This window comes from Trachypithecus francoisi, unplaced genomic scaffold (assembly GCF_009764315.1).
Source record: "Trachypithecus francoisi isolate TF-2019V2 unplaced genomic scaffold, Tfra_2.0 Lachesis_group14, whole genome shotgun sequence".
Taxonomy (NCBI): domain Eukaryota; kingdom Metazoa; phylum Chordata; class Mammalia; order Primates; family Cercopithecidae; genus Trachypithecus; species Trachypithecus francoisi.
In genome coordinates, this window is record NW_022681459.1 from 57,839,343 (window position 1) to 57,857,591 (window position 18,249).

Consider the following 18,249-nt stretch of genomic DNA (forward strand, 5'->3'; position numbering starts at 1 on the left):
CGGGAGCCGGATTTGATTCACTCCCTGAACCGGTTCTGTCAGGGTCCTTGGGGACCACATGTGATGGGGTGGAGATGGGGGACTCTGAGGCACTTAGTATATCCCTCACCACCCAAGAGTGCTAAGAAACCTTCGTCCCAGAAGGACCATTAGCACAGTTCCAACAGCCTTTTGCAAAATGCTTCCAAGAACGAATGATCTCGTGGTCCAAACCCAGGCCAACGTTTTCCAAAAGAGGGTTCCACAGAAATACAATGCGTCCTACCCCAAAACTGATAGATAAATAAAGCCCACTCTCAACAAACAAGTTTGGAAAATGCTTCCTACCAAGCTCCCTCTTGGAGAAGTACAGTATACGTCAGCCTATGAAAGGTTCTGACAAGTCCTGCACTAAGAAAGCCGTTTGGGTGAGCTGTCCTAGACAAAGGAGAACTCTCTCGCCTGCACCATGGGTAGAAATGAGCGCTCCTCCGATGTCATGGGAAGGAGGGAAGCAGCCTCCTGAACGGGATGCCTGCAGGCACTCGGATAAGTTAATGAGCAGCCAATGGGCCCCAGTTCCTTTTGAGGGGAACAAGCCTCCCTGGCAGATCCCCCAGAAACTGACCACTCCCGCCCCCAACTCCAGAGCCTTGGAGATTTTTCCACCCACAGATTGACCAGCAGGCTGCCTGGGCTAGTGAGGGCCCGTTCTCCGTCTGGAGGGAAACGGGCCAAATCCATGAATGGCACAGCTCAGCCGCACAGGCCTGCGTGTTTACTGGGCAGGCTGGAGATGGTCATGAGGCCAGGAAGAGCAGCAGGCTGACATGCTTAAAAACATTTCCACATTGAAAAAAGGCCTCGAGTCAGAAAGAACTGCTGGCTGGGTAATTCATTTAACAGAAGTGGAGAGGGCGGGCAGGAAGATACCCAGGGAGCAGCGATGTTGAGTTAAAAGGCGCTAATTTTATGCATTGTGGTTACGTTTTTGACTGTAATTACATTTCAATCCATGTGGCAAACATTTCTGAGATTCCAAACATTTTCCCACCTTCTTCCCAGCAGGCATTTGTGCTGTCAAAAAGCCACGAACCACGGGAGAGCACATCCAACATCCCACCAATAGCTCACCTTCTTCACCACGCTGAGCTTATCCGGGGCGTGGTCGAACAGCGTGTCGAAAGCATCCCGCTCTGAAGACATGCAAAGAGAGACACGAAGGAGCATTTATGGAAACCTGCAGTGCTGCCCTAATCCCGGGCCATCCGGGGACCTGCCAGCTTCTGATCCCTCAGGGGGTTCAGCCTCAACTCTCACATCTGCCTAGAATTCTTCCAATTCCTACCAGCACGAAAGGGCTGACCCTGATGATCCGTCCTGGCCACACCAAGGCGAGCAAGTGCGCTTCGGAACAACCGGAGCAGCGTGGACTAGAGGCTGCAGAGGGTCCCCTCCACCTGCTTTTTACCTTTTCATATGAAACACGCAGATAGCACCTGGCATCTGCACCCGCCACGTCCTAGGACTTGAGGTGTCCTGAATTCTCCCTGTTCCCTTGTCTACTGGCAAATGTCGCCTGTGAATCCCATCACTTCCCCCGTGACGCCTCACTGCCCCTCACTTGGGAGCAGCTGCAGCCTCCTACTCCACTCCTGGCCCCTGAGCCCTTCTCCCCAGCAGGCAGAATGAACCCTTCCAAGTGCAAACAGGATCATTTGGTTCCCCCTCCATTCCCACCACAACTAAAACTCTCCAACTCCTTCTTATCATGCTTAGAATAAAATTCATCCTCTCTCCTGTGAGCCATGGGACATTCTGATAAAATCCATCCTTTCTCCCCCAGGCCATGGGACACTCAGGCTCAGCATCCTTCTCCTACACGCACCCTCCCTGACTCCACCCCACCCACCAGCCTCCCAGCTGCTCCCGCTGACACTGGTGCACACCTGCCTCACAGCCTCTGCACCTGCTGCCATGGAGGGAGGGTCCCATAGGGGCATATGGGACAGAGACTTGGACCCCAAGCAGAAGGCTGAGGTCTCCAGGCAGACACAGAGCTGTAGGACATCACTGCCGAGGCAGAAGAGATGGGGAGGAGGGCATTTGGAAGTGACTCGGGGCCCCCTAACTTCCATCCTTCTGGTTCCTGGAGGCAAAGCATGTTCAGAGGACCAAGCCCAGCAGAGAGACCCTCTGTTACCAGCCAGCTGGTAACTTCCATCCTCTAACTTCCATCCTCCAGGTTCCCGAGGGCAGAGCATGCTCAGAAGCCCGAGCCTATAGGAAGGACCCTCTGTTACCAGCCAGGCTGGGGCCCCAACCCAAGGAGCAGCGCTGGGGAGCTGCAGAGCCCAGCTTGACAGGAAGTGGGGGGGTAGGAAGCTCCTCCTGCCCATGTAGGGGGTGGCCTAGGGGGGCCTCCTCAGGGACCGCCCTGGCCTAGGAGAAAGACAAAGAGAGCCCAGAAAGAGAAGAAAGGGGTTAGGCCCAGGTAAGCCAGAGGCCAAGGGAGAGAAACTGGCCAGGCCTCCTCGCAGAGGAAGCATGCTGACCCTTTCTCCCGGTCTGGGCCCCAGGAGGCAGCTCACATCCCCCGGCCCAGCCCAGCCCAGGTAGCCTCTTCCTTGGCCTTGTGGTGGTGAGAAATGAAGTGGAAAGGAGAGAAGGAAAGTGTATGTGTACACGTGTGTGCATGTGTGTGTACATGTGTGTGCATGTGTGTACATGTGTGAGCATGAGTGTGTATGTGCGTGTTTAGGGGCAGGGGAGGGAAGTTTTCTTCACCTAAAGACTGACACTGAGCAAAACGCCCCTGCCTCTGGACACATGCCAGCTTCCTAATGCAGCAGCTGTACGTTATTTTCATAATCATCTAAGTCAGAGTACACTCAATAAGACAGTCTGCTAAGGAACAAAAAAAAAAAAGTGAAATCTTTACAAAGCAATACGCAAACTATAAATGCAGCTTAAGAAAAACCCCAGGAGCAGAAGAGTGCTTGACGTCAGCCGGGGTATATTTAGCTGGGCCACCGCTGGGCTGGCAGAGTCAAGCCACTTAGGGAGGCATCGGTGCCGCAGAGGCCTCTCCGCCGGCTGCTGCGCCCCTGGACCCGGGGGACCGGCATCACGTCACACAGTCCACATGGCAGGGAGGGGCCGGGGGCTCTGAAAATGGGCACTGGGGACCCAGGGCACAGAACTCAGGGCATTTGGAAGGGACCTAGGGCCCCCAACTTCCATCCTCCAGGTTCCTGGGGGCAGAGCATGCTCAGAAGCTCGAGTCCAGCGGAGGGACCCTCTGTTACCAGCCAGGCTGGGACCCCAACCCAAGGAGCAGCCCTGGGAGCTGCGAAGCCCAGCTTGACAGGAAGAGGGTGGGGTAGGAAGCTCCTCCCACCTGTCTAGGGGTACCCAGGGGCCTCCCCAGGGACCACCCTGACCTGGGAGAGAGAAAGAGACAGAAAGCATTCTGCACTGCCGTAATGTGCTTGGCCTTGGGAACGAAAATAGATCCTATTTTGTTCTAGCTGCCCGACTTCACACCCCATGCCTTTGGGCAAATCCTTCCCTCTCCAGCCCCATTTCTTCCTCTGTAAAGGCGGCATTGTGACAGCCCCTGCCTCGCCCTTGGTGTGGAACTAAGTGGGGCAGTGAGTAGAGGCAGGAGCATGGAGCCTGGCAGGAGCATGGAGCCTGGCAGGAGCATTGTCGGCCCTCAGTCCTTACAGCTCCCTCTTGTCCTGTCCCCCAGAGCTTCCACAGGCTCTGGGGACATCACAGGGATAAACAAGGAGGGGCCCCGCTCTTGGAAGAGGCACAGACTTGGGGCAGGGCTGGGAGAGAGAGTAAACTATGGTAGTGCAACCCTGTTAGTGTCAGAAAAGAGGAATCCGGACGGGGCCAACCAACCTGAGCACGCCAGGGCTGCCCAGGTCCAACCTGCAGGAATGCTCAGCTTGGTCCCTGTAGCGTGTTCCTTTGAGTCAACAGTTTTTCTTTGTTTTGTTTGTTTTGCTCTTGGTTTTTGCTCTTTGAGACAGAGTCTCACTCTGTCACCCAGGCTGGAGTGCACTGGCACGATCTCGGCTCACTGCAATCTCCGCCTCCCGGGTTCAAGCAATTCTCTTGCCTCAACCTCCTGAATAGCTGGGACTACAAGCATGCATACAAATTTTTGTGTTTTTAGTAGAGACGGGGTTTTGCCATGTTGGTCAGGCTGGTCTTGAACTCCTGACCACAAGTGATCCACCCTCCTCAGCCTCCCAAAGTGCTGGGACTACGGGTGTGAGCCACGGTACCCGGCCAGAGTCAACAGTTCTTACATGGGAAGGTTTGTGCAAAAGTTCTGAACTTCTGGCTTCTCTTGAAGAACTGGAGGCTGTGGCAACAGTGAGCCTGCACTTCCACCTGGCGGCAATGAGCTGCCCCTGGGGATGCGGGTGTGGACTCTTCAGTTTGCCTCAGACTCCACCACTCCCCACTGCCACCCCAGGATGAAGGGGCAGCAACCTGGTCTCTGGAGGCACCTGAGTCTGGGACCCACGAACCAAGGGCTGGGGGACCTGAGGAAGGCTTCACAAAGCAGCCGGGGGTCCAAACCAGGCTTGCTGGGGCAAGAGGAGGAGGAAAGGCGCTCCACCGAGCGAACAGCAGGCACAAGGAGAGATGCCAGAAAGCCCAGCGCAGGTTCAAGAGCCAGGTGGCCTGTGAGAGGGGTTAACAGGGGCTGTGGCCTGCAATGTGGGAGTTGTGGAGGGCACAGTCAGGAGCCAGGGGTGATGGGACGGAGCCAGAGTTTTTGGAACAAGCCCTGTTGGCAGAAATGGGAGAGATTTGAAGGGGTATTACTAGGAGTTATATAATGAGGGGGAAGAGGATGAGGAAGGAACATTCCCCCCTCTTTCCCCTCATCCTCAGGTAGGGCCTCCAGCCCAGGGCAGACCCAGGAGTGGGAAGGGCTGTCCAGGGAGAAGCTGCACCAGCTCACCCGTTGCCATGGAGACCAGGCTGCAACCTCCCCGGCTCCCCCTGGGACTTGTTTCTGTGGAGAGAAGCCTCCTCACCCACCTCGGCCAGGACAGTGATGCTGTCAGGAGGTAGCGAGGACCTGTGGAGCCACCTCCCTCGCTGCAATGATGGAGAGTGGACAGAACGGAGCCCCCATTCCTCCCTGGCTCAGGGTGCTCATGGGGAAACTGAGGCCCAGAAGACCGCTCCTGGCAAAGCCCAGCCTTCTAGAAGCTCCTAGAACATCTGGCACCAGCTGTGTGCAGACTGTGGCCAGGGCTGGCTGCTCTGGTCAGGAGGTGGGGGGCACCCTGAGGAAAGGTCAGCTCTAGCCCACAAAGCACCTCTCGGTGAAGGAGCCATGTGTGAAAGGAGAAAGGCAGGGGCTGTGGGCGCCCCTGAAAGTTTGCTGGCACCAGTATCTGCCAGACACATGCAGGCTTTGTTGTGTAAACAGTGGTGCAGGGAAGAGGAGCCAGGCCTTCCCCATGAGCAGAGTCTCGCTGCTTGGTGCATCACATGAGTACAGAAAGAACTAAGGCAGGGGTGGGGAGGAGAGCCAGTGGAGGCCAGTTTGGGGCAGTGGAGTCAGAGAGGGCCTGCCTGATTAGTGACATTTGAACCAAGAGTTGGCAGAGCTGCAAGAGTGAGCCATGGGGTAATCTAGAGGGAGAGCATTCAGGTGAAGGTTGCTGGAGGAGAGAGCGCCCTGGGGTGCTCTCAGGGGCTGAAGGAGGTGAGTGGCATAGCAGGGAAGCCAAGACAAGGTGTGCTGCTGCCCCCACAGGAGTGGGTGCCGGGCCAGACGCCCTGCTGTGCCTGAGGGTGCCAGGCTGGGTAACCAGGAAACTTCGGAACCTGCGTCAGCAGAAGCAGCAAGGCCGGGGGCGGAACTAATTGCCTGTCACTGACTAATAGCCTGTTTGCATTTTCTCAAGCACAGCGCATAAAGCCTACAAAGTAATGAGAACAACTCCATCGGCCTCTTGTACAAATTGGTCTTGTGATTCCACAGTCCTCCCATCCCTGGAGTGGCAGCTGGGTCCACTTTTCACACGTGACACCTGGCTCTTACGGAGGGAGCCACTGCCCTGCACACCAGACCTGAAAGCTCACTCCTGGGGCGGCAGGGGCTCCGGGACCAGGCTTCTGGGCCCTCGGGCCACAGGGTGCTGCACACAGCCTGAGGCCCATGTGCTCCCAGCTGAACTGATCAGACTGTCTTTTCCCTAAACCTCCAATGAGGCCCAAACCAAGCACAAAAGTAACAGCGCCACAAAAACCAAAAAGACTCAAAAATGCTTGAGGGACCCAGTCTCTTCTTTTTTTCTTCTTCTTTTTTTTTAGACGGAGTCTCGCTTTATCACTAAGGCTGGAGTGCAGTGGCATGATCTCGGCTCACTGCGACCTCCACCTCCTGGGTTCAAGCGATTGTCTTGCCTCCGCCTCCGCAGTAGCTGGGACTACAGGTGCCCGCCACCATGCTCAGCTAATTTTTTTGTATTTTTAGTAGAGATGGGGTTTCACCATGTTAGCCAGGGTGGTCTCGATTTCCTGACCTCAGGATCCACCCACCTGGGTCTCCCAAAGTGCTGAGATTACAGGTGCGAGCCACCACACCCGGCCCTCTCCTCATCTTTAGGCCTCTACTTTCCAAAGGGGTTCTGAGCCTCCTCCAGGAGGAAAGGGTGGAGAGGAGGTGACAGAGTGGGGTACTGTGTCCCTAAAGTGCACCTCTACCTAGACGCAGGGTGGGGAGATGCCTCATCCTGGCCCCATGAGCTGTGATCCCACTGTGGTTTCGCCTCCCTCAGCAACTATATACAGGACTACAGGACATTTCTCTTTCTCTTCCTGCATTTGTTTTTTAATATTAGAGACATTTTTAAAGAGCTGGAATGATCCTTTTAAAAAAAACAAAAAACAGTGAAGGCCTGTGAATGTTCTCAGCACAGCTTAAGGTCTAGCAAAGAAAGCCAAGGGGACACACACTGGCTGCCTCTTCTCAATTCGAGCCCTGCAGGATCTGGGCCACTTCCCCTGTCCATAGGCGTGATGGTTAATACCGAGCGTCAGCTGGATTGGATTAAAGGATGCGAGGTGTGGTCTCTGGGTGTGTCTGTGACGGTGCTGCCAAAGGAGATTCACATTTGAGTCAGTGGACTGGGAAAGGCAGACCCGCCCTTAATCTAGGTGGGCATCATCTAATCGGCTGCCAGCACAGCCAGAATAAAAAGCAGAAGAACGTGAAAAGACTAGACTGGCTTAGCCTCCCAGCCTCCATCTTTCTCCCATGCTGGATGCTTCCTGCCCTCAAACATCAAACTCTAAGTTCTTCAGCTTTGGGACTCAGACTGGCTTCCCCGCTCCTCAGATTGCAGAAGGCCTATTGTGGAACCTTGTGATCGTGTGAGTTAATACCTTTAGTAAACTCCCCTTTGTATATATCTATCCTATTAGTTCTGTCCCTCTAGAGAATCCTAATACAACAGATAAGCAGCAATGGCATCCTAGCTGGTCCCCATAATAACTTTGAGGTTACAGAGCCCGCTGGCCGAGCTGGCCCAGCCCTCGTTCTACAGAACTCAGGGGGTGGCACTCCCACCTGACATCAGCTCCAGGCTGGCAGGCTGGAGAGGCAGGTGGGAAACTTCTGTTTGGTTTCCATTTTTCCTTTTAAGAGCTGTTCTCCCCTCCCTGCTCACTGGAGAACATGGTATTTGGGGGTCAAGAGGTTTCTGTTTTGAAATGCTTCCCAAAGCACTGAGCCTGGCCAGGTCGAGGGCCGGGGTATCCTGGCTCTGAGGGTTGAAACGTTATCATCCCTCACTGAGATGACGATGAGGTCTCAGGCTTTAATGGGGGAAGACAGAGTAATTGCCTCTTTCTTTGGGAATAGCCACTGAAAACCAACACTAATAAAACTACCCCACATAAAGGGCTGTCCCCTGGCCAAGCAGGGCACTCACCTGTGATCTCACCCAATCCTCACAGCAGCTCCTGCCTGGGGAGAGCCTTTTATACTCCCATTTCACAGAGGAGGAGCAGAGAGGAAGGGGGCAGGCCACAGGCCACCAGCCAGGACTGAGCCCCAGCTGCCTGACTCTAAGGAAGTCTGCTAAACCAGTGGTTTCCAGGAGGAAATAACACATATGGAAGGACATCCACAGAGCTGAGCCATTCTCTTCCAACCAGCTAATGACGCTGTGCTGGCCGCCTCTCCTCCCTCCCTTTTACCCTCAACCACTCTTGCACCAGCCCCTGACAGTTCCAGCCAGTGTTACATCCCAGGCCCCTCCCGCTCCCCTAGCTGGTCACCCAGCCTTCCACCCCACTCCTCCTAGCACCACCCAGCCACTCTCAGCTCTGAGACACAAGCCCATTATACGGAAAGGTGGCAGAGGGCTGTGAGCTTTCCCTAGGATTCCAGAACTATGGGGGCAGTAAGACTCACCCAGTTTCCCACTCCCCCTAGATGACCATGTATACTCTCTGGAAGCTTCCTGGGGCAGCCCTAACACGCCTCCGTCTCCCCACTTTCCCTAGGGTTACTTACCGAACCGGCCCATCATCATCCTGCAAACAAGAACACAGACAGAGCCATGAGATGGGTCACTCAGAACGCAGTTTCACAACCAGCACATGGAGGATGAGGGACAGAACCAGCCAGAAAGCTGGGCCCTCGCTGCCCAGGGAAAGGCCCACTGATAAGAATGCAAGTCACATTGTGCTACATTCCAGCCCACTCTAATGATAAACGAGAGGTGCTTGTGTGGATTATTAACGTTTGTACAAAATCAGCAGCAAATCACCATCTCTATTTGCACATTAACCACTCTGTCAATGTTGTTTGGAGGGGAGGTACTTAAATCAGATAGTGGTTAATATGAAGATTTCAGCAGACAACAAGTCTTCCAGCAGCCATGGAATGCTTAAAACACAGGCTGGGCCAGGCACAGTCGCTCACGCCTCTAATCCCAGCACTTTGGGAGACAGAAGTGGGCCGATCACTTGAGGTCAAGAGTTCGAGACTAGCCTGGCCAAAATGGCAAAACCCCATCTCTGCTAAAAACGCAAAAATTAGCCAGGCGTGGTGGCAGGCACCTGTAATCCCAGCTACTTGGGAGGCTAAGTCAGGAGAATCACTTGAACCCGGGAGGCAGATGTTGCAGTGAGCAGAGATTGCGCCAGTGCACTCCAGCCTGGGCAACAAGAGTGAAACTCTGTCTCAAAAAACAAACAAAGAAAACAACAACAAAAAAATGCAAGACTGGAGACCAGCCTGGCCAAAGTGGCAAAACCTCCTCTAGGAAGAATACAAATAAATTAGCTGGCTGTCGTGGCATGTGCTGTAGTCCCAGCTATTCGGGTGCTGAGGTGAGAGGATCGCTACAGCCTGGGAGGTCAAGGCTGCACTGAGCTGGGATCGCACCACTGCACCCCAGCCTGGGCAATGGAGCAAGACCCTGTCTCAAATAAACAAACAAATAAACAAACAAACACACAAGGTTGCAGGTTACTCATGTTTCCAGGAGTAAACACAATGTACTTGCAGGACTTTTGGAACTAAAGGATCCTGGGGAACCACAAGGCCAGACCCTGATCTCAGGCAGGCAGTAGTGGAAGCAATGAGGGAGACAGGAGTGGTGAGCAGCTTCTCCTCAAAGATCCCCAGTGAGTGAGTGCACAGATCCTTTCCATGCACTGCCTTCCTGAGAGGCAAGAAAGTCTTTATTTTGTCCCCAAATCCCTCTAGGCTCAAGTCCTTTGGCTCCATCTTATTTAATAAGCACTTACTTGAGCACCTACTACGTGCAGGCTGTGCAGATACAGTAATTAATATCCCCTAGAGATAAACACTATGTGGCCCTGCCCTCAAGATGCCTGGGAGTGAGAGACCTGGTAAGCCAATATTTCAACGTTGGTCACATGTGTCCAGAGGCAACGGGAACTAACAGGAAGTCAAGCACTCCTGCTTGGCAGACAGGAGGGCTTCCTGGAAGGGGTGACCTCATAGCCACCTCTTGAAAGAGAAAGGCGAACACTGAGACTGGATGGGAGGTGGCAATGCTGCCTTAGGAAACTGAAAGTGGATCTTTGGGCTGCTGGTTTTCAGCAGACATTCGATGATTCAAATGTTCTGTCAGAGCCTCTGCAGCCATGGGGAGGGGAAGGAACAGGAGACCAGGATGGGATAACCAGCCCTGAGGAGAACCCACTCGGGGCATCAGCCTGGAGAGGTGACCCAGCCTCTCCTCTATCCCGGCCCTGGCTGGCAGAGGGATGCTGACTCAGGCTAGAAAATCCCAACTCCCTTCCTCACTGCTCAGGGCTGTCTGGTATCTGATTGAGGTGGCTTCCACTGGAATCTCCCTTGCCCTGACTTTGGGGTGCTCCCCTCGTCCTGGAAATTCCCTTAGGGCCCTAAGGCACTTCCCACAAGCCCCTGTGTTGGACTGTGCATGTCTGTGGATGCATCCTTTCTCATCAGCAGGATGGGTCACCCTGGAGGAGAGGAACTGCACTCAGCCCACCTCTCAGTGTTTCTGTTGACCCAGCAGGGAGGTTGGCATGCAACAGGCCCTCGGTGCCACTTACCACTGGTGAATAGATGAGACCATTCTCCCACCCACTTGCTCATTCTCTGTCTCTGGACCATTCTAGTTTTATGGCAGGGGGCCCAGCTCCTCCTTGCTGTCCTCATATGGGACCCCCTCACCTAGAGGGAGACTCCTATCACAGCATGCCCACCACCCAACAATGTGCATAGGCCATTCCTGCACAAGGAGGCAGAGTCTGTTTCCTGCAGCTTGATCCAGGATGACCCGTGACTCACTTTGACTCACAGAATTGAGGATATAGGTATAGATGTCCAAGACAAGGCCTCAAGGGGCCTGCAGCTGCATTCTCACTCTCTCAGGACTCTGAGGGCACCCTGGGAAGATGCCCACCTCTGTGAGGAGGAAGAGACCCAGGGGAGGCCAACACCAACCACTAGAGGTAGGGGGAGTCCATCTCAGCCTCCCCAGCCCCCAACCAGCCTTCAGGTGTCTGCATCATATCAGCAACCCCAGGCAAGACTAGCTGAACAACCACCCCGCTGAGCCCAGCCTACATTGCTGACCCACAGAATTGTGAGCAGCAAATGAAACAGATGTTGTTTTAAGCCACTCGGCTTTGGGGGTGATTTGTTACACAACAATAAACAACTAAGACAGCAGCCCAATCCCAGTTCCTCACGAGCAGCCCTTCTCCTACTGCTGAATAGGCAGAGCTGCTACCAAAGGCCTACTGTGCGGGGCACAGAACCACATTCTCATCTCATCCTCCCCTCCTCCAGCTCTCCCTGTTCCCTTTCCGGGCCTGGGGCAGACTTGGAGGCCTCTTCATGGGCCTCTGCACATGCGTCAACCTGCACTCCACTGTCCCATCATCTTCCCTAACAGCTTGCAAGCCACGAGTCCTGTGTCAGTTACGATTTTTGAAATACCATCCACGAATTCACAACACAGTAATTAATCACTCTGTGAACTTAGCTGATGGATTAGCTGAGACAATCAATTTTTAAATGTTCTCTTTCATCTGAAACAGGTTTAGTCAAGAGGCACAAATGCAGTGAATTCTAAAGATTCTTAGCAGGTTATCACAAGGAGTCCTTAAAACCACACACCACAGATACTGTTTGATTTGCTATTTTCAATAGATTTGAAGACTTTTAGACTTCTGAACACCTGCCCTCTGGCTTTCTCTAGGAGATAAGAGATGGCTTAGTAGTGTCTGTCAAAGGAAAGTTCTGGTTTAAACATGCAACTCTTGCCTCTGACGGGGCTAATGTAGATGGATAAATGAACCGAGACAATGAGTCTTTCTAATCATCCTGAACTCTCTCTGCCTGCCCCACCTTGCAATGTTCTTAAAGCTCACCTTTTAAGATAAGGAATGAAAAAATTCAAAGGCTGTTGAAGGTAACTCAGTTCTAATGTTAAAAACTCTGAATAAAGTGTGCAGAGGGAGGAGAGCTGGGGTGGGAACCAGCATGAGAATCACACGCTACAGTGAAGAGGCGTGGAGTGGAAGCAGCCCCACGTGTGCCGGCGTCCCTGGCTGAAGTGGCAGCCTGGGGCCCCGCTCACTCGGGGCAGCAGGGCCTGGAAGGGCAAGGCAGGGGTCCACTTACTCCGTGGTTGTGGTCAGCTCCTCCGAGATGTGGCTGGAATGCAGCAGGCCTTCCCGCTTCTGAAAACCCCAAAATAAACATACAAAATCAGGCAGTGGAGAGATGAGGAAGGACGCACTGACAGGGCAGACGAAGCTGTAGTGTCAGAGATCATCTTAGAAAAGAGCAACAGGAGAAGGAGGGGTGGTATTGGACATGCATGCCAGGCCTGGGTGAGTGCACAGCAGGGGACCCTGGGCAGGGTGCCTTTCAGCAGCCACAACCTGTCCCCCTCCTCCTCCCACCCTCTGGTCTCCATGTGGCCCTGAGAATTGGCATTTGTGTGGGTCTCAGGAGAAACACCCCAGGTCAGGATTCCCCAAAGGGATCCTCTATGCTTTGCAGCCAGGAGAGGTGAGGTATGTAATTGGAAGGAACATAATTAACAGGGAACATCCCCTGCAATCATGTGTGTACACAGGACTGAAGAGGGTGCCCCAATGTTCGTATCTACCACAAATTTCAGAATGTGATCTCATTTGGAAATAAGGGTCTTTGCAGATACTAGCTCAGACGAGGTCATCATGGATTATGGTGAGTCCCATCTTAATCCACTATGGCTCACATTCTTATTAGAAGAGGAAATAGACGCAGAAACAGACAGAGCAAAGCGGCCATATGATGACAGAGGCAGAGACTAGAGAGAAATGTGGCCACAAGCCAAGAACACCAAGGACTGACGGGCACCACCAGAAGCTGGAGGAGGCAGGAAGACCCATCCCCTAGAGGAGGAGATGTGAAGGAGGACATCCTACCCTGACAACGTCTTGATTTCAGACTTCTGGCCTCCATAATTGCGAGAGAATAAATGTCTGCTGTGTTAAGCCACCTGGTTTGTGGTACTTTGCTACGGCTGCCCTAGGAAACTGATACAGTATATGTCACACTTTTCCCAGAGCGTGGCAGGTATCAAAAAGCAATGATGGCCGGCGCAGTGGCTCACGGCTGTAATCCCAGCACTTTGGGAGGCCGAGGCAGGCAGATCACAAGGTCAAGAGATCGAGACCACCCTGGCCAACACCCTGAAACCCCATCTCTACTAAAAATACAAAATTAGCTGGGCGTGGTGGCACACGCCTGTAATCCCAGCAACTTGGGAGGCTGAGGCAGGAGAATCGCTTGAACCCAGGAGGCAGAGGTTGCAGTGAGTCGAGATTGTGCCACTGCACTCCAGCTTGGGTGACAGACGAGACTCTGTCTCAAAAAAAAAAAAAAAAAAAAAGAAGTGATGGTGGTGAGGGAGGCATGGCAGTGGTGACGGTAGGGGTGGCAGTCCACCTGTCACAGGAACTCCAGGTGGAGTCTGGGTGGCTGATCCAACCACCACTGAACTCCTCAAGGGACCGGGGACTCACTACCCACTGGGCCAGCCCACAGTGGACACCATCAAGATCTGAGCTTCCATCCCTTTCCTGAGTTTGACCCCCAGGGAATACTCAGGTTTGGTGCTTGTTATTGAACAACAGTGTGGGTGACGCTTATCCCGATTCTCAGGAGTGCCTGCCAAGGAAGGTCCAGAGACACTGTGTTCACCTAGTCACGAACCAAACGTGCCTGAGGCACCCACCGGGTGCTGGGCCCAGGTCTAGGATTGGAGACATGAAGTTGGATGTTTTACAGGTTTGTAGTAAAATCTCAGTTTTATGGGGGAAACATTGCAGCTCAGCAAAAGCAAGTGATCAGCCTAAAGCCACATGGCCAGGCAGTAAATAAGGCCCTTCGCTTCCTTCCTTCCAGCCTGGAAATGCCACATCCCTTACACCAACCACTCTATCTGGGGTTAGATAAGGGGTCCGCTGAGCAAGCTCAGAGGCCAGGGGGCTGCAGAGAAGAAAGAAGGTGGCTCTAGGGTCTGGGGAGTAATGGCGCCCAGTTCACAGGACCCCCTGCTCCCATTTCATTCTGCTTTGGTCATGGTCCAAACAATACTTCTCTAACCCGTTATGGTAGGAAGCACCAGCAAGTGCTTGCCTGGTTCAAACTTTCTGCAAACCCCAAAGATTATATTGGACTCAAGTGCAAGCCTGAAAGGAAATACTCTGGTTTCTGAGCCTGCACAGGGCTCCTGGGGCCCCGAGCTGACGTAGGTGGGCTCGGGAACCATATCCCCATGTGTCCTAGGGAAGCCTTTTCAGGCCGGCTGCCTGTGAACCACTGGCCAAGACAAGGGGCCATAGGAATGGCCCCCCAGGTCCCAAGTCACCACCACCAGCCACAAACAACCTCCTTAGGAAGGAAACATGGAGACATAGCAGGTGGCCCTCGCCTGATGCCAGAGAGGCGCATTCCCGTCCAGTCAAGACTGAGCTAGGGTAACAGAGGGGTCAGAATGGGTTCAGAAAACACAGTGGCAGCCAGGTCCTCCTGGACCACAGAGACCACAGGACCAAGAAGTTTAAAAACCAGAGGAAAGTGGAGCCGGATGTCTCTAGTAAAATAAACACGGAGGCATCCAACGTTCCGAGCGTGACCCTAATTCTGGCAGCAGTGGTCGTCACCGCAGACCCCAGGTGTGTGTTCCTCCTTTAGTGGCTTGGCAGCCCATGCTGAGTGCTTAGAGAATAGTAGGCGCTCGGTGCACGTTTACTGAGGGAAACTGCGCACATGAACCCTAGGCAGTGACTGTCCACTTAAATGTAAGGGAAACAAAGCCAGGCATGGCTGCTCCCACCTATAATCACAGCACTTTGGGAGGCTGAGATGGGAGGATCGCTCGAGCCCAGGACTTCCAGATCAGCCTGGGCAACATAGTGAGTCCCTGTCTCTACAAAAATCTAAAATTAGGCCGGGCATGGTGGCTCAAGCCTGTAATCCCAGCACTTTGGGAGGCCGAGACGGACGGATCATGAGGTCAGGAGATCGAGACCATCTGGCTAACACGGTGAAACCCCGTCTCTACTAAAAAATACAAAAAAAACTAGCCGGATGAGGTGGCGGGCACCTGTAGTCCCAGCTGCTCTGGAGGCTGAGGCAGGAGAATGGCGTGAACCCGGGAGGTGGAGCTTGCAGTGAGCTGAGATCCGGCCACTGCACTCCAGCCTGGGCGACAGAGCGAGACTCCATCTCAAAAAAAAAAAAAAATCTAAAATTAGTCAGGCATGGTGGCATGTGCCTGTAGTCCTAGCTACCTGAGAGGCTGAGGTGGGAGGACTGCTTGAACCCAAGAGGCTGAGGCTGCAGTGAACCGTGACTGTACCACGGTACTCCAGCCTGGGCAACAGAGTGAAACCCTTTCTCAAAACATAAAATAAAATAAAAAATAAATGGAAACAGCAAGAGAAAGGTAACTCTACTTCACCCTCTGTTAGAAGGACCTGGGTTCTGGTTCCATTTCTCCAAGTGAATCAAGAGAAATGAACCCAAAAAAAGAGATGACGGGGCATGATGAATAATCCACGGTGAATGCAAAGCGGCTTTAATTTGGGTGTCTGTTTCATCCCGCGGGGCCAACCTCCTCCAATGAGTAATAAGCACATTCAAGGGGATTGAATTCCAACCAGTTGGCTTTGGAGAGAAATGAATGTTCTTTTCAAAAATGTGGAAAATTAAACCTCAACACCCTCATGCCTCTGCTTCTGCCTCTCATCAAATCAATGCCATTGTTCCCGTTCCAATCATTTATCTCAGAGCCAGGGTGAGACACACATTTTGTCAAAAAGGGAAAAATAGAAGGTAGCCTCCTGGGGGGAAAAAAGGAGGGGGAGGGCAGGAAAACTGCAGGAGAAAGAAGACATTGCCTCTCTGGCGGAGTTACGGGCAGGCCAACCGCTCGGTTATACTCACCCGCACGACCACCACCTGCACCGTTACATGCTCAGGAAGGCGGATGGGGGCCCTGAAGTGCATGGCCAGAGAGACCAGCAGGTGGAGGATGGCTACCAGGTTCTTCCCATGAATTGCTGCGGGAGGGAGGAGGAAAGGAGACGCTTTAGATCAGGTGACACAGGAACCCGAGCCCACGTGCAGAAGGCAACAGAGACACAGCATCTAAATGAGACCCCAGCAAGGCAAGGATGGAGCGAAGTGTGGACAAATAAAGAGAGCTGATGAGCAACCTGGTGAAGTCATTTCTTGGTTTCAATGTCTCCTCTCCTGTTGGCCTAAGGTGACTTGTGCAGACACTTTTAGAAGCACAATGGTTTTAAAAGCAATAAATTGGGCAGTGACGAGGGGAAGGAACAGGATAGTAAAATTAGCACAGAAGGGAAAAGATCATGGAAAACAGGTCACGGCCACTTAACCATCACAAGGATGTGCGTTATGATCTCTGGCACTAAAGAAGGGCTCCCTCTACGCAATGAACCATCCTAACAAGGGTAGGCTGCCAAGGGCAGAGGCTGCTCTGGGGACATTAGCCATTAGCCCCTGCCTTGCCAGAGTCTGTCCTCTCTCCTCCTCAGCATGCAGACTCAGGTTTGGTCATCATCACCACTTCTCCTCTGCAGGGAAGGTTTTACAGTTCACAAGGCACCCGATTCCCCACCCACGGACCCAGCAACCCACAAGACAGCCTGGGTCTGCCCAAGGTCTCGATGCCAAGAAACCAGGTGCAGGGCCAGGCTCCAGGGTCTCCTGCCCACCGCTGAAAGCCCAGCTCACCAAAACACAGAGACCTCTGGCCCAGCAAGAGAGCCCTGAAGCTACACCCTCACAGCCCTGCTTCAAGGGGAAGGAGGTGGGAAAGGAGTGGACAGCACCGAGCAGAACTTTCTCCTGGTTTAGTCTTTCACCTTCTGGGTTCATGTCGTGGCTGAAAATACGATGCTGTCACATCTCCTAATGCCAGGGTCACAGGCAAACAGCCCACTAAGTGTTGCTGCCACCAGTATTTGGGGTTGAGTCCCAACAAGAACCCCCCAAGGCTGCTTCTCTCTCAAAGTCCCTCTGAGCCACCCATCCACAAACATTGCCTCTCTCCGCTGCAGCGTGGGGAGGATGGAGAATCGTGGCCTGACCAGGTACCTTTTCTAGGAGCTCCCTAACCCTTCTCCTGTTCTTCTCCCCTGCAATGCTCTACCTCTTACAGTGCAGGGAGATGAACCCAATTCTAAGATGCAAGGCCAGATGGGATGATGATGAATGTGGATGACACATATGGATGACGAATGTCGAGAGGACGGGCTCCCTCCAGACACTCCCTCCCCCTGCGGTGTGGAACTCACAGTCCACGCTCCACCGGAGTGCCCAGCCGCGGGGCCGCAGCAGGTCATGTACTGCTTCCAACACCGTCTGCAGCTTCTGTTTCTGCCCTATTTCGGACTGTGTCACCTCAGCCACATTCAGCTTGCATCCTGCCAGTTTTTCTGCAATGAGAAGGACAAGAGGAGAGGGTCAGAAAAAGCTGGAAGGGCCAGGCATGGTGGCTCATGCCTGTAATCCCAGCACTTTGAGAGGCCGAGGTGGGTGAATCACTTCAGGCCAGGAGTTTGAGACCAGCCTGGCCAATATGGTGAAATCCCATCTCTACTAAAAATACAAAAATTAGCCAGGCATGGTGGTACATGCCTGTAATCCCAGCTACTCAGGAGGTTGAGGTAGGAGAAGTGCTTGAGCCTGGGAGGTGGAGGTTGCAGTGAGCCAAGATCACACCATTGCACCCAAGCCTGGGCAACCTGAGTGAGACCCTGCCTCAGAAAGAGAGAGAGAGAGAGAGAGAGAGAGAGAGAGAGAGAGAGAGAAGGGAGAGAGAGAAAGGGAGGAAGGAGAGAGAGAGGAAGGAAGGAAGGAAGGAAGGAAGGAAGGAAGGAAGGAAGGAAGAAGGAAGGGGAGAGGAGGGGAGGGGAGGGGAGGGGAGAGAGAAAGAGGGAGAGGAAGGAAGGAAGGAAGGAAGGAAGGAGAAAGAGAAGAAAGAGAAGAGAAGAAAGAGAAGAAAGAAAGAGAGGAAGGAAGGAAGGAAGAAAGAAAGAAGAAAAGAAAGGAAGGAAGGAAGGGAGGAAGGGAGGAAGGGAGGGAGGGAGGGAGGGGAGGGAGGGGAGGCGAGGGGAGGGGAGGGAGAAAGAGGGAGAGGAAGGAAGGAAGGAAGGAGAAAGAGAAGAAAGAGAAGA

At 53.3% G+C, this 18,249-nt stretch overlaps 1 protein-coding gene across 5 annotated transcripts in view; it reads right to left on the bottom strand.

The window, feature by feature from the left end:
• Positions 1-18,249, bottom strand: part of PARVB (parvin beta) — a 144,028-nt gene that overhangs the window by 22,300 nt on the left and 103,479 nt on the right. For all 5 annotated transcript variants that reach the window (XM_033233677.1, XM_033233678.1, XM_033233676.1 and 2 more), the window contains 5 exons: positions 17,368-17,508; positions 15,989-16,104; positions 12,167-12,225; positions 8,546-8,565; positions 1,114-1,175 (listed from right to left, as the gene is read on the bottom strand). In XM_033233677.1, the coding sequence (XP_033089568.1) occupies positions 1,114-1,175; positions 8,546-8,565; positions 12,167-12,225; positions 15,989-16,104; positions 17,368-17,508 (398 nt within the window). The remainder of the gene's footprint in view (positions 1-1,113; positions 1,176-8,545; positions 8,566-12,166; positions 12,226-15,988; positions 16,105-17,367; positions 17,509-18,249) is intronic.